This window comes from Amblyomma mixtum, chromosome 3 (assembly GCF_055824585.1).
Source record: "Amblyomma mixtum isolate Tamu chromosome 3, ASM5582458v1, whole genome shotgun sequence".
In the NCBI taxonomy this organism is placed as follows: Eukaryota; Metazoa; Arthropoda; class Arachnida; order Ixodida; family Ixodidae; genus Amblyomma; species Amblyomma mixtum.
This window is the reverse complement of record NC_143014.1, coordinates 252,648,794-252,665,370: the sequence shown is the minus strand read 5'-3', so window position 1 is coordinate 252,665,370 and position 16,577 is coordinate 252,648,794. Positions and strand designations below refer to the sequence as shown.

Here is a 16,577-nt window from a genome sequence, read left to right as displayed (position 1 = left end):
GCTGGCGTTCTTTGAGCTTTCCGTATAGGATGTGACTGACACTTTGTTTCAGCTTTGATAAATATGGTGGAAAATGCGCCTTGTGCATTGCTGTGAGGATCGGTCTCTATCTTATGTTGTACATCGGGCAGTAGACGGTTGAACCACCAAATTTTAGCAAGAAGCCGTCTCACTAACGCGAGACCAACCACTTCCAGGAAAAATTTGATTGGGCAACTGAACTCCCATGCACATAACTAAGAATCATGGAAGGCATTATGGCCCATGTTCGGACACCAGCAACACCATCTCACCATATATCATACTCAGCTTGGGCGTTATGATTGCTTAAAAAGCTTCAAATCCTAACTTAGAAGAAAAACTGCTACGAATAACAAAATCTTTGAATGTCCAGCGCGCTTCATTTAAGCACTTTGGAAGCCCCGCGTCAAACGCACCAGGATTTTGAGACGTTCGCGAGTGCCTGGGACAGAGTTGTATTTTCCATCATGCTTGAAGGCGAATTACCGCAACGACACTGTCGAGCAGAAAGAGAAAAAGATTACAAATCACTGCGGCGACCCGCCTTAGGAGAATGCGAAAGCACTGACGCCTCCTCGGCACTCGTCGCCTCTCTTTGCCTCTCTTTATCATTTTCTTTTTGTTTGTTCTTTCATTAACTACACAATTAGCGTAGTTATCTTAAGCTTTAATAAAGATCGATTTGTTTGTTCTCATTACACTTTCCTTTATCGCAGTCGATCATTTTGTTTTTTTCAAATTTGGCTCCGTGGTTGCTTTGCCGTCCACTTACTACATATCCATCCAGCCTATTCAACCATCCAATGGTTTTTGCTGATGATTAATTAAATTATTATTCTATGTGAATGAAACTTTTTGTTCGATTATCAACCATCGAATACATTTCAGTTAATTTCAAACTGTATTTTCACAGTTTTGTCTATTTTTTCACTATTTTGCGATCACGGCTGTTTTTCCGGCCGCTTACTTTATCGAAGTCCGCGCTGTTTCCACGTTTTTTCGACATTTCTCGCTCTAAGTGATGAAGTTTTGAACTTTGAAAAGTATTTATTCGAAGGGTGTCTCACACTTCAGGAAGAAGGCCAAAAGGCGTGGTGCCTGACGAGGGCCTTCCTCCCTGGGGTCATCCTATTGACATATTTTTTTTTTGCGCAGCATCCTCTGTTGATTAAAATTACTCATTTGATGCTATCTCTTCTGAGAACGTCACAACTGCGGTGGACACGTTCTGTGGACATCTTTGGCGGACACGTTTTGCGGACACGTTTTGTTGACACGACCCCGCCGACGTAGCCTAGAGATGCTTTCGCATTATTAATGCAATACAAGCAACCGAAACATTTATCGAAACGCACTGCAACTCAGAATACCACAAGTGAACTTTAGAACAAGAAATGAGCAAACAACAAGTGAATGGAAATGCGAATCCAATGAAAAAAAACTAGAGTTCAATTGCAAAATATCAGAACTTACATTAAAAAAAAAACAACAATCAATATGCTACGTCATTTTCTTTTCTTCAAGCTTACTTCAGTATTTTCAACCTTAATTCATTTTTTCACCTACTTCCCTCTTGATCTTTTCCAGTGAACACGTATACGCTGTCGGTGTAGAGTTCAAAATGGTATATTCACGAATTGTTTCCCAGAAAGAATGACGAGCAGTACACTAAAGACATTTTTTTTTCACGGTGGGTTATGCAAAAAAAGTGGATATAAAGAGGCAAGTCAATCTCTTGATTAAATTTAATGCAAACGCATGTTAGTATTACGTCTCAAAACTTTGCATGGGACATCAAAGGCGCCTTAGTGGAGGGCTCCGGTTTCATTTCTATCACTTGGGCTTATTTACCGCGCAGCGACATCGCAGAGCACACAGACATTCTGGCATTCCGCCGTCATGGAAATGCGGTAGCCGTGACAGGGATTTGACCCCGCCACCCTAGGCGCGGCATGCATCCGAATGCCATGGCCACTAGGCCACTGCGGCGTGTTTATTTTCAAGTTTTATTTCTGTGCTTCAGAAAACTAAATTAAAAACATTCCCTCGATCGCATTGCCTCGGGTCGCATTGCAGTTGTGGACGTGCACAACCTTGAAGCATTGTTTTGGGCGATACTTAATACCGATCGTCTCTATCCACTAAAGTTGTAAGACTTTGAAAAGCTTCTCGGGACTATTGCTTGACTAGCTTGTTCGACCTGTTTGTTTTATTCCGTGGTCGAGTGCAAATAGATGTGTACAAGTAGTGTAGGTAATGCAAATAGCCTTACTGCCTCGTTGGTTTTCGCAACCGTCTGAGGAGGAGCTGAAAACCGTTGAGCGGTTATAAATCAAAGTTACCGTTCTTTTTTAATGCGTCTCCGATTTATTGATTTAACGCATGCTACTCAAAGACCAACAATACAGTGTTATAAAGACTCATGAATAATGAAATTTCCCTCCCTATGCATACTAATAATATATATATATATATATATATGTTATCGAACCAGTTCGATGCAGTGCAAGAAAAGTTAAAGCAACAGGGAAAGGAAATAAAAGACATTAAGGCACGAATTGACCGAATTGAGAGAGAGGAAGACGTTGGGGGCCTGGCGCGACTGCAAATGGATGTTGACGATCTTGAGTGGCGGAGTAGGCGGTTAAACATTGAAATACATGGTCTAGCGGAATCTCAAGATGAAGACCTCCTTGCTAAAGTCAATGAACTTGCGGACGAGTTGAACATGCATCAACTCGTAAAGGAGGACGTTCTGGCTGTTCATAGGCTGCCCGCGAAGCCCGGGTACACAAAAGCCGTTATCGTGAGGTTTGCGCGCCAGGACCTAAGAGATGCATGGTTGGAAAAAAGAAAAGCTCTGAGGGATTTTGAAGGAAAGAGATATATCACAGATAACATGACAAAGCGTTCAAAAGCGCTCCTGGTAGCTGTCAAGGCATGGGCTAAATCGCATGACTATGACTTTGCCTGGCACTCAAACGGAAAGGTCCTGGTGCGCAAAAGGCCTGGGGACTCCGCCGTAGTCATCAAATGTGAAAGTGATCTCTCAAACCTGGTCACCTGAGTCCTGTGTCTGTGCTGTGTTGCCTTTGTTCTGTCTAAATTCCAAGTTCAATGGCGCATTTGGGATACATATCTTTGGATGCGCTAACCAAAGAATATGGAAATAGAGACACTCTCCTGCGTTGTTTCCATTTAAACGTTCAGTCTCTACAAAACAAAACTGCTGAACTTGAGTGCCTATATAATAGAATACAGAATTGCTTCAATGTACTTATGTTTACCGAGACCTGGCAAGCTCATGAAACGGATGCGTTTTACCTTCCTAACATGAAAACATTTTATGTTCATAGAACCAAGCGCCGTGGTGGGGGCGTATCTCTTCTTGTAGAAAACTCCTTACAAGCCCGTTCATTGGCAGACTTCTCTGCTGTTACAGATAGTTATGAAATTGTGTGCGTGCAGGCAAAAGATATCGTTATTGCAGCATGCTACCGTCCTCCAGATGGCAATGTGTGTGATTTTTTTGAGTTCCTGGACAATATGTTAACATTTGTAAATGAAAATCATTATAATGTCATTATTGGCGGTGATTTTAATATTGAAATGTCATGTAATACCTCCAGAAAAGTTGAATTTGAAAATCTGCTTAGTAGCAATGCCTGCTCTAACCTTATAAATGTGACTACTCGGTTGACACCTACTTCAGAAACTACTATAGATTTGTTCCTAGCTAATTATGATATAGGGTCCATCACTACAGCTATTCTTCCCTGTTCCATTAGTGACCATATGGCAATATGTTGTAAGGTTGACACTAATCCGGTTAATACAACAGAGAGCCCTGCGATGTTTTCTCAGTTGATTTCACAGAAAACACTAGACTCTTTCCGTACAGAGTTAGAAACCACAAGCTGGGACTACATCCGGAACATTGCTGATGCAAATGCTGCATATGAAGCGTTTATGGGTCGTTTCTTATGTATCTATAAAAAGCATTTCATTCGTAAGGAACGTGTAAAAAACAAAAATTATAAAAAACCTTGGATGACCCGTGAACTTCATAAAAAAATCCATAAAAAAGATCGACTTTTCAAAAAATTTATGAATTCCCGTAATGAGGCGGACCTTCTAGCTTTTAAACATTTCCGTAATGTTTTAAATAAAGAACTGAAAAAGTGCAGGGACGCCTACTACTTTCGTTACTTTTCTAAGTGCTCAGGTCGAATGAGTGAATTATGGAGTAAAATGAATGCTCTTATGGGACGTGGGCAGGAAAAAGATTCCGTAGTAGAGATTATACATGACGGAAAAACGCTGAGAGGGGACGCAATGGTTAATGCTATTAACGAGTTCTTTGTTAACAGGAATGTGACTGCACGCCCTTCAGGAAACAACACAATGCAAGGTATAGCTAACAATAATACTTTTTTCTTAGAACCAACCGACATTCAAGAAGTTTGCTCTGTGTTTGCAAATTTGAAAAATTCGCGTAGCTGCGACGCTGACGATGTGCAAATTAGTCCAGTGAAATATGTCCTTGACGTTATAAGTCCCATACTAACCTACATATATAATCTTTGCCTTTCAACTGCAGTTTATCCAACAAAAATGCAAGTGGCTCGAGTGATTCCGCTATACAAAAAAAAGGTGATAACCGAGAAGTTTCGAACTACCGCCCCATATCAATACTGCCTGTGTTTTCTAAAGGTCTGGAAAAAATCCTATTCAAACAACTTTCACGTTTCTGCCACAAATATGACATAATCACAAAATCGCAGTATGGCTTCCAAAAACATTGGTCCACAGAACTGGCACTTCTTGATCAAAAAGAATACATTTTGCAAAACTTCGAGGATAAGAACTACGTTCTGGGGATTTTTGTTGACTTTACGCAGGCTTTTGACAACATTAATCACTCTATTCTTTTTGATAAATTACATCACTACGGTATCAGAGGACATGCACTTAATACGTTAATTAGTTATCTCTCTCACAGAAAACAATTTGCTCAAGTAAGCCATTTAATATCTAATCAGAAAGCAATAGTCGCAGGCGTACCTCAAGGAAGTATTCTCGGTCCCTTACTCTTTAATTTATGCATTAATGATATAGTATGTATATCATCTGACCTGAAGTTTGTTATATATGCAGACGACACTAGTATATTTGTGCCTTCATCCTCTTGTGCTGACGCGTTCGTTAAAGGAAACATAGCCTTAAAAAAGTTGGAAGCTTGGACAGACAGTAATCAACTGAATATGAATACAAAAAAAACAAAAGCAGTAATTTTTCACCCCAAGGCTAAGCAGCTATCTACCGATTACGATCTTCTGTTTAGAGGTACAAGGATTGAGGTGGTCGAAATAATAAAGGTATTGGGCGTTTTCTTTTCCAAGACGTTGCAATGGGATGACCACGTAAACGATATTTTGCAGAAATTATGTTCCATAACAGGTATACTCAGTCGAAATCGCTATGTCTTTCCAATGTCTGCAAAACTAGCCATTTATTATGCCTTATTTTCTTCCTAGATGAACTATTCTCATTTAGTCTGGGGCACAACGACCGACAAAAACCTCAGTAGTCTTTTAAGGATGCAAAAAAAGGTTTTACGGATCATTAATAATTTGCCTAAGTTTTACTCAAGTAAACTTATCTTCAGAAATCTTAACGTCATTCCAATAACTAAAATGTATCATTATAAACTCCTACGCGAATATAAACTCAGCATCAAGGAAAATCAAAGGCTGTTTTTGGACATATCGAACTTAGAATTAATAGGCAACGCGGCCTATAATACGAGGACAACAGACCGTTGGAAAGTGCCAAAATGCCGTACGAACTATGGGTTTCAGAGTCTTAGGAATAACCTGCCTTGATTACTAAATGAACATATTAAAGCGGAAACAGATATTTTAGGACTAAATTTCCGGAACCTGAAGGCGTTGTTTTATTAATTTGCATGTCCCTAATACACACCACACATTTCATAAACAAAACACCTTGTACAGATATTTAGCCACTGTTTCATTATAACTGCATGTCTTTATTTCCCGACCGTTCCATGAGCTTGTCGCCATATCTTTCATAAAAATGCCAAGTTATAATTTTGTTTGTTTCTGTATATATCTGTACATTTTGTTCTGTACATTTGTTTCTGGATTGTGTTGCTTCGTTGCTGTCAATGCCAGGAGGGACCAAGATTTTTTTTCAAGCCGTAAAGGAACGGCTTTTCTTCTTGGCCCTTTTCACAATGTGTACGTCATGTTGTGAAAAACAAATAAAATGAATGAATGAATGAATGAATGAATATATATATAGCGAAGTATACACTTCGTTAAAGGAAACATATTTATTCGACTCGACGTTTCGATCGGAAGACCGATCTTCTTCAGGAGTGTTGAAGAAGATCCTCAAGAAGATCGCTCTTCCGATCGAAACGTCGAGTCGAATAAATATGTTTCCTATATATATATATATATATATATATATATATATATATATATATATAGTTGCTGCACGGCCACGCACCCTGCCGAGCACCTCGGAGCTGGACACGCCTGTCAATAAGCAAGCCTGTGGTGCTTAACAAAGCAGAGGCCGCATCTGGACGTTGTATTTTCTTACTGAGTACCTGTTCCTCGCACTCTTTTTTTTTCGTGTGGGTCGCATTCCTTCTAATATTTTTTTTATGCATAATTTTCTGCTATGTGCTTTGTATTTCTCACTTACCTGTTCTGTGCCCACCCCTAAAAATGGGATGCATTAACAAAGTAAAATCACTCCTGAAGAAGATGGGTCTTCCGATCGAAACGTCGAGTCGAATAAATATGTTTCCTTTAACGAAGCGTATACTTCGCTATACCGGGTGTTTTTTTTTTAGAAGGTCCAAAATTTTAAAAAAAGGTAAATTGCTTTAGATTTATTTTAGCACTGGGGCTATACTGGAGGCTACGGGGGGCGGCAGGCAAGAGGAAAACTGCTTTAATTAGTTCGCTGATTAACTAAATATGTTAATTAACTTTTCTAATTTTTGTTTTAGGGGATATGTTCTATTCGCAGAATTGGAGATCGTCCTCTAAACTGCCCAAGTGAGAAAAAACAATTTTAATTAAAAAATTTTCACGCACGTTACGAGGCGCGAAAAATTCACCCTGGTAGGCATCTTCACATCGTAACGCAGCGGCGGGAGCGCCTCTGACGTAGTTCACTCCGCCCAGCGCTTTGCGTCACGCGTCCCGGACTGGCGGCCTCGCTATCGCTGCTTATCTCGCTTCGCTCCGCGGCCTCACGGAATGCCGCGTTGGAACAAAAACGCATTGACACAAAGTGCAGGGTGGAGCGAGCTACGCCACAGGCGCTCACAGACGCTGTGTTACAGTGTGAAGCTGCCTACCAGGGTGACTTTTTCTCGCTTCGTTACGCGCGCAAAAAATTTTTTCATGAAAATCTTTTTTCTTAGCTGGACTGTTTGGAAGACGATCTCCCATTCTGCTAATACAACATATCCCCTAAAATAAAAATTATAAAAAGTTAATTAACTTATTTAGTTAATTAGCGAACTAATTAAAGTAGTTTGCCTCTTACCTGGTGTCCGCCGTAGCCCTCAGTATAGCTCCAGGGTTAAAATAAATCTAAATGAATTTACCTTTCTTTAAAAATTTTGGACCTTCTAAAAAAAACACCCTGTATACAGGGTGTTTTTTTTAGAAGGTCCAAAATTTTTAAAGAAAGGTAAATTCCTTTAGATTTATTTTAACCCTGGAGCTATACTGAGGGCTACGGCGGACACCAGGTAAGAGGCAAACTACTTTAATTAGTTCGCTAATTAACTGATTACGTTAATTAACTTTTATAATTGTTATTTTAGGGGATATGTTGTATTAGCAGAATTGGAGATCGTCTTCCAAACAGTCCAGCCAAGAAAAAAGATTTTCATGAAAACATTTTTTGCGCGCGTACGAAGCGAGAAAAAGTCTCCCTGGTAGGCAGCTTCACACTGTAACACAGCGTCTGTGAGCGCTCGCTCCGCCCTGCACTTTGTTTCAATGCGTTTTTGTTCCAGCGCGGCATTCCGTGAGGCCGCGGAGCGAAGCGAGATGAGCAGCGATAGCGCAGGCCGCCAGTCCGGGACGCTTGACGCAAAGCGCAGGGCGGAGTGAACTACGTCAGAGGCGCTCCCGCCGCTGCATTACGGTGTGAAGATGCCTTCCAGGGTGACTTTTTCGCGCCTCGTAAAGTGCGTGAAAAATGTTTAATTAAAAGTGTTTTTTCTTGGTCGGACTGTTTAGAGGACGATCTCCAATTCTGCGAATACAACATATCCCCTAAAACAAAAATTAGAAAAGTTAATTAACATATTTAGTTAATCAGCGAACTAATTAAAACAGTTTTCCTCTTGCCTGGTGCCCGCCGTAGCCTCCAGTATAGCCGCAGTGCTGAAATAAATCTAAAGCAATTTACCTTTTTTTAAAAATTTTGGACCTTCTAAAAAAAACACCCGGTATATATATATATATATATATATATATATATATATATATATATATATATATATATATATATATATATATATATATATATATATATATATATATATATATATACACACTGCGAAGAAAAACTTTCTCTGCTGCTGTTTATAACTTTCTCCCCTGCTCGCAACCCCCATCTCCCCCTTTTTTTTCCTTCTCTTCCCCCTCTTTGTTGCCCCCCCCCCTCCTTGTAAACCCATGTGCAATACCTTCATACTCAGTGCTGATGAATACCGGCTTCTGGTCGAAACGTCAACCAAATCAATGTTTCGAAATGAAGCGATTCTCCTCCTTTTACTTAACTTATATATATCTATACACCACCATACGCACGCGCACACGCGCAACGCGGGGCTGGCACGCACGGCGCTCCGCTGTCCGACGCACCACTGCCGATACGCCGCGTTCCAAAAATCCCTCGACAGTGTGGTGTGCACATCACAACAGTGCACTTCCAACCCAATGCGTAGCCCATCGAAACAATATATATATATATATATATATATATATATATATATATATATATATATATATATATATATATATATATATATATATATATATATATATTGGGTGCGTACTATTCCAACAGATAACTGGCTTGAATGTCTTAGCAATATTTGGGGCTGAAAATAAGAAAAGTGTCTTTGACGACACCTTGGGACTAATTTGTTCGTTTCGATGGGCTACGCATTAGGTTTAAAGTGTACTACTGTGATGTGCACACCAAACCATCGAGGGATTTTTGGAACGCGGCGTGTCGGAAGTGGTGCGTCGGACAGCGGAGTGCCGTGCGCGCCAGCCCCGCGTTGCGCGTGTGCGCATGCGTATGGTGTGCGCGAGGCAGGCACGAGGAGCAGAGGGCTGACGTTTCAGCAAAGCGAGGTGTAAGGGAAGACACCGCACCACAAGTCTAGTCATTCAAGCGTCGAAGTGACAGCTGTCGGAAGTTGGGTCCGTGCTGCCGATGACTTCCTTTGAATCATCGACGCAAGACCATTGAGCCCCATTCAAGCGTCGAAGTGGCAGTCGTCAGACTTCGGGTCTGTGCTGCCGTGGACTGCCCTTGAATCAACGACGCAGGCCTACTGCGTCCCTTTCGAGTTCGGAAGTGGCAGCAGATGGATTGAGGGTCCTTGCTGCCGAGGCTTCCTTGGATAGGCTGCACAAGCCTACGGTGTGTTGGAACGCCGTTGACAGGACCTGGCTACGGTTTTCCTGCTGCAGCTGCCCAGTTCTTGGGGGCGGCTGACAGGAGTTCGTCAGCGTCTACCGCGTTCATCTCCGTTCCTCACCTCCTGGCTCTCTACCACCGCTTCCCTGTACGTAACGCCAGCGACGCATTGCAAGTCGCCAACCCGCGTCCTTGCTACCTGCAAGGCATTCCCACTCCACCTGGGGCGCTTTGTATCCGATGAACTCTCTCCTTTTCATCCGTAGTGTTGTACGCGTGTCTAGTGTGTGTTCTCCTTGGTGTGTTCGTTTCTTTCATTGGCTCCTTTCCTTTTAAAGAATACTCACGGTCTCGTTTTGTTTTGTTTGATTCGTTTGTTTTTCTTCTTCGAACCTAAACGCAAAAGCGTTCCGCTCCAGCCCTCAGGGACGCGTCACCACAATTCGCGACAACTACTGCCTCCTGTTCATACTGAAAACTGCGCAAAAAAACGAAGACACAGAACGAGAAGGCACGACACGGGCGCAGACTATCAGCTGAATTTTTATTCACATGAAGAGGCCTATATAAGTATCTTCTGCCCACAGTGAGACAAGCACAAAAACACAACAACCGCGAAAATCAACCCAAAACACAATCACCCACTATCCCTTCGCGTGCACCGTGATGCAACCGTCAATTACACTTCCAAAAAACTGCGCACAAACAAAACCACGACAACCTTAACGGTCACGCTGATATCACGTGTTTTTGTGCTTGTCTCACTGTGGGCAGAAGATACTTATATAGGCCTCTTCACGTGAATAAAAATTCAGTTGATAGTCTGCGCCCGTATCGTGCCTTCTCGTTCTGTGTCTTCGTTTTTTTTTTGCGCAGTTTTCAGTATGAATTCCTACCAACTAGCCCAGTTTACCGTTATTATTGCCTACTCTTGTATGACTTTCAACAAATTTTAATCCTTTATTTCTTTTATACAGTACTCAGGAGCTGATTACTACAATCGAACCAGAAAGCCACGACCTAAGTCAGCGACACCATGTGTGATCGCCCTAGAAAAGCTCTCGTAAAATAATGAACTCCTTGTTTTGATCCAGCAGTATTATCAGGCAAACGAGTAGGGTAGCCTACGTACGAAAAATTCCATTATTCCCTGCATGGACCGCTGAGGTGACAGAAGCGTAGTGTTAGAAACGAGAGCTGTAGTTACCTTGGTTTAAAGGTGGCGCGCTGATACCAGAGGTATGCCTACAACCGATGAGCGCCGCAGAATGGTGGCGCCCATTTCTCTGCTCTATTTTTCTTGATTACCCAAACCGGACAGCAGTTATAACGCAAGCAGTATGGTCACTGCTGCGCAACAAGTTGTCAAGGGGTGCAACTACGTGAACTAGGAGAAAACTTGGCCGGTTACTTAATGAGACAGTAATTTCTTTGAACCATCGGTTTCCATGTTTTTTTTTATTCGACAAATGCCCATTGCGCTGCGGCTTATAACGGAGGATGAGGATGTTTTACATGAAATTATCGGAATTAATGCGATTCATTTGCACGAAGAAACCGACAACGCTAGCGTTTGGCGTCAGTTTTTCGGAACCATAGGCTGTAAAACCTGAAGGCAATGACTCTGGCTAATTCTCATCTGTACCTCAGTCTTGGTGTGTTGTTTCAAATAATTGTTTATTTTCTGCGTTTTGTCAATTTCACACATCACACTTCTATGCATGCCTGATTTTTGTTAGTTTCTTCACTGTGGACTCGATATGCCCAAGTTAGGAGACTTTGTTCTGTCCTCCACCCCTCCCGTACACCAGGCACACAGTAGGCAGTAATAGTTAAAGGACAAACAAATCCTCATTAAGTTAGAACATAATCATCCTCACTGCGTTAAATGGAACAAAACAGGGTTAGTATACACTTTAGAGAGAGGGATAGTGCTAAGTACAATATTGCGTTATTCGTGCTAGGCTTAACGTTTGCTTGCAATCATGAAGACAAAATGAGTAGACTAACTCTACCTCTGTATATCTTATTCTTATATGTATTGCCGACTGCCCCAATCAGCGTCTCTTGATGAGTACACTGTCGTCTACACTCGTTAAATCTGCTGGTCCACAACCGTTCTCCTTAGTTCTTTTGAGACATAAGTATTTCCTTAATTTCTTATAGCATTTATTCCATTTTTTGCATAAAACGTGATCAGTGGTATCGATGACAGACAACCCTACCTTAGTCCTTCTGAATCCATTCTAAAGTTTTTCCAATGTCTCATAACTTTCTATTCGAGCCAGCAGCGTGAAATTTGTCGCCTTCATTCCCAGCCTGTAAATGAGCAACATTGTCATAATTCCCCGGAAGGATTTAATAGTTTATATCCTTTTTCATATTAAGTGCTCATTGGTTATGGCGCTGGATGCTGGGCCGAAAGACGCGGGTTCGATCCCGGCCGCAGCGGCCGAAGTTCGATGTGAGCGAAATTTTATAGGCATGTGTACTATGCGATGTTAGTGCACCTTAAAGAACCTCAGGTGGTCGAAATTTCTAGAGCCCTCCACTAAGGCGTCCCCCATAGCCTAGTTCCTTTGGGACGTTAAATACCCATAAACCAAGCCAACCTTTTCAATAGTAAATGAAATACATTTTAACCTTTTATCACTTGATTCGCATATCTATTATTATTTTTCGAGTTAACAACACTTCTTTACTATATGGCCAGATGGATTAGCGAGCCCAAATAGAATTTCCATTAACTTTTTTGCTGTGCCGTGAAGAATTTTCCCTCCACCTTCACAGTGAAAGGTACAACAGCAGCAGGATGAATTTTCTACAATGTCTCTTTTTCACGTGCCTTCAACCCGGTGTGTTGATAATAGCCTATTGCGAAGATACCACGAAGTCTATCGCAGCACGAACAACCTGAACATTTATGTTCTTTTACCTATGATAAATGCGTCGGTGCGGCGTACAACCTCGCCTTTTACAAACACGTTTTGCTATGTGTCCTTCTTCAATCGGCAGTCATAGCCACACTGTGAAGAAATACCGCAAGCGGTGAGACATAAAAACCTGATACTGTGAGCGGGTCTTGCGCTAAACAAGTTACTGAGAGCACTGAGTAGCCGCGCGAAGCAATCATGGCGTATTCAAATCAGCAACACGGAGGATCTCTTCGAAACCGCGAAGGAGCAAGATGTCTAGGGAGTCTGGTAACCATATCGTTGCGATGAAAGCAGAACTCTGAATCTGAATCGAAATCGCAATTTGAACTACGCTTTTCAGCCTTGCGGAACAAGAAAACTTGCTTCGGATTGCCGATTCGAATACCATGGTAAGGGAACGTGGTTTCACCTATTGCAGCTTCTGGTGCCATGTCTAGCCATTCGTACAGAGGACAACGCTTTGTATTTACTCGGCGATGGAGTCTGTGTTCAGTACCGCGTCGTCCATTACAGAAGGAACAAGGTGGCAGCAACGAACTTCAACACAAGCCTATAGGAACTAATGATGGAGCGATAGTCGCTTTTTTTGCATGAAATCTCGAGAGATAGCCGGCAAGTTTTTCATTTTATCTTAAAGCGTCAGACTATTACGACTTCTCACAACTACTTGCCGGCCGCATCGACGGCCAGAACTCTGACTTCCGCCTGAGAAATGCTAAGCTTTCATAGTGTTCTTTATCATAGAAAGAACGCGTATGTCGAGAAGGTGGGAGAACTGCCAGTGGGAATTAGTACAAGCTGGGGCGTATGAACGAGCAATGGTGTGTGCGCAGCCGTCAGTATGTTGGCGGCATTTTTTGGAATGATTAGGTTTCATGCATTCAGCTGGGAATTCTGCACATTAAGAAAAACAAATCTTAGTGTGGAAGAGATTCCAGTAGAGTAGACATAGCCCCCTCTCAGTTTCCTTCCTCATTCCCAATAAAGGTGCAGGTACAGGTGCTAATCGCTGAGTGTAGCAAGTTCAGGAAATGTCATGAGCCATACGCTTAGTACTTTTCCAGAAAGACAAAGCCAACAGAATCCTTACTGTTGGCCCCGCCTTCCACTGTGCAAGCCTGTGTTTAAACACTGTCTTCTTAATCAGGAGAGTGCGGAATCAGAAAAGTGCGATTGACGGGAAACAAATGTGTCCAACCTTCTTGGACAAAACTTTTGAATATTGAAAAACTGTAGGATGCTGGTATAAAAATACGGAAGGTAATGGCTTATTCTTGCGACATGTAGCAAAATCTTTTTTTTTTACAGTGTCTGCATCGCTCGCATCGAGCAATTAAGGCTGCCATAGAAGAACATAGAGAAACGCTTTTGACGGTACCAAAAACGTTAATAGCAAAAAAATTGAAGCCTGCCGACGGGAGATCTCTTGACGTATTGATTGTTGAAGTGAAATGTTAAAGTGTATGAAAACATTGCACTCATAAACTCTTTCGCGTTCAAAAATGCCTTTGTTCACAACTGTTGGGTGTGCTATGTTTCCGTCGTTAAGTTTTTGCTCGTCATTACCTTTTAACTTAGCAATTACAGAACTTTCGAGTTGGAAGGTTTCCTGAAGTAAGCTTTGCGTTTGCAAACTTTTGATGCCTTAGTTAACTTAAAAACATCCTAAATCTGTAATTAAAACTGAACATCATTTTGTGTTCGCATGCCGCTTCGTGACATCTTCCACCTCTGCGCCGCGTTCATCTTCCACGCTGGTTTCCTGCTTCTTCTTGTGCTATTCTCCACGACCGTCGCTCTCCATTCTGGTGCGAGTTTTCAACGAAGACATTAAAACACTTTCGTCAGGCTATTCTCCCGATACGATGCAGCAGAAAGGCTTCCTGGGAAGTCCTTGGAGAGGTCGCTTTAAAGCTTGCCTCTTTTTTTTACACCACTTTATTAGAACCCATTACACCTCTCCGTCACGCTCTAAAAGACTTAAGCCAATAAAATCAATAGTGCACATACGCGTGTGCAGACACAGACACACGCACACATACACACACATTTTTTTTTCACGTCCTACAGTACTCTCTCATGAGAAAACAATAGCTAAAGATTTAAACGACTTGCTATATCTACGGTTAGTCTGCATTTTCTGGGTCATTTTTTTCATTAAGCCCTTTACGCGATCCGTTGTAGTCCAGTAGTACGACTAATGAAGCGTTTGCATAATTTTCTTTCAACACGTTGTTCCTAGAGCATCTTGTGAGGCCGCTGTGCTCCATACCGCGACCGGCTTTGCATCACTTTCAAAATACCGTTAAAATCTGGTAGGCCGTTCTAACTACTTCCATTTCTACATTACTAATGCAATAAAGGGTAATACTGCTATTGCTGCCAGCATTAGTAATGGTACATTGCACTTTCTTTTTTTTTTATTTCTTTCCAGTGTTTATTTCTGCAAGGTGGCTGCCCACGTGCCACATGGTAAGACTAATCAAGAGATAAAGTCGAAGATACTCCGCTCTGAAAGGCGTAAATATGGGCTACCGCTTGAAGATGCAGCTAAGCTTGGCCCAGAAGTGATATACTCTTCTTCGCTGAGTATCTTCAACAGCCTCATAGGTAAACTGAATTGAATGTCAGAAAATGGCAACTGCGTATTTTGTCCTGTGCCTTCCCTGACGGCGCAGTGTCTATGGGACCAACAATGGCTTGGCACTCACCGCCTCTTCCGGTCGAGAAGGCGAAAGCACTCCACGAGAGCGAGAAAGACCAGGCGATCTTGTCACCGAGGGCGAACGCCACTTTGGCCCAGTAGCCTTCCGGGGCTTCGCCGCGGTTCCAATCGTACTTGTCGAACACGCACGCCAGGCAGCAAGCAGTCGACATGCACCACAGCACGATTGCTGTCCTCTGAAAGGTCAAGGGGAAACAAGAACACATTCACTGAACTGTAGCTCTAGAACTGTACGCAGATGAGCTGACCAACAGCAGACCTCTTTGAATTGGGTTCTGGTTCGTTCGACAGTTATAAATGCCTTGGCGTGATATTCCCGTTTAATACGACCTGGAAACAACATCCCTCTATATAACGAACAAACCGGCACGAATAACTGCTATTATAGGTAGGATTAGAAATTTCTTGTCGATACATATAAAAATTATGTAATATAACACATTTTTCTGCTCAAACCTTAATAATTATCATTTATTTTGGGGAGAAGCCTGTTTCTCAAACTTACAGCGCATTGAATTCCTGCAGAAGAAGTACAGTCTAGCGCAATTTGAAGGTTATCGCGCGAGCGTCGACCGGCCCAGCGTTCCGGGCGCCTAGCGGCCGGTTTTGGAACAATGAAATTTACGATTTCCTGTTCTTCTCTCCGTCGTTCGCTGTTCCATGCTAAAACCATCACCCCCGTGACGAAATCACTGTCTTTTCTTTTTATTCTAATCTTTCCATTCTTTGCGATCAAGAGTGGACTTGGTTAGCTCGTATCTTCGCGGACGATAGCAAAATTGGTAGGAAAAATCTGGTAAGCCAGGTGATCCTTGGCACGGCTTCATTTGAAAGACTTTCTGAGTTGCAAAGAATATACCATCACAACATCGCCTCGTCAAGCTGTTTTTGTTCGGCAATGAAATTTCGCAAAAGATTTTTGCAGAATGGTATAACCGCGGCCGCTTCGTAGATGAAGCTTCGTAGCGTCCAGTTCCAATAGCACAGAGGAATACGTCGCGCGCATTACCATTTCTGCCTGTTCCATGAAGCAAAAAAATTAAAAATCTACTTCCCCAGAAGGGAGTGGCGGCTGCTTAAAGAACAGCAAAGAGAGTAAGGAAAGCTGGCCTGATACCTCCCTCGTCCCGGCAGATGATTCTGGGCCATGGCGCGGTTCCTGTTCTGGTCGGCGCTCGCGC

At 42.3% G+C, this 16,577-nt stretch overlaps 1 protein-coding gene across 1 annotated transcript in view; it reads right to left on the bottom strand.

Moving 5' to 3' along the window:
- Nucleotides 1-2,686: 2,686 nt before the first annotated feature.
- The window catches only part of LOC149354372 (nose resistant to fluoxetine protein 6-like), a 37,860-nt gene continuing 23,969 nt past the window's right edge, over nt 2,687-16,577 (bottom strand). The window contains exons 5-7 of the mRNA XM_089575970.1: nt 15,383-15,572; nt 6,559-6,587; nt 2,687-2,848 (exon numbers count right to left, since the gene is read on the bottom strand). Coding sequence (XP_089432096.1) covers nt 2,687-2,848; nt 6,559-6,587; nt 15,383-15,572 — 381 coding nt within the window. The remainder of the gene's footprint in view (nt 2,849-6,558; nt 6,588-15,382; nt 15,573-16,577) is intronic.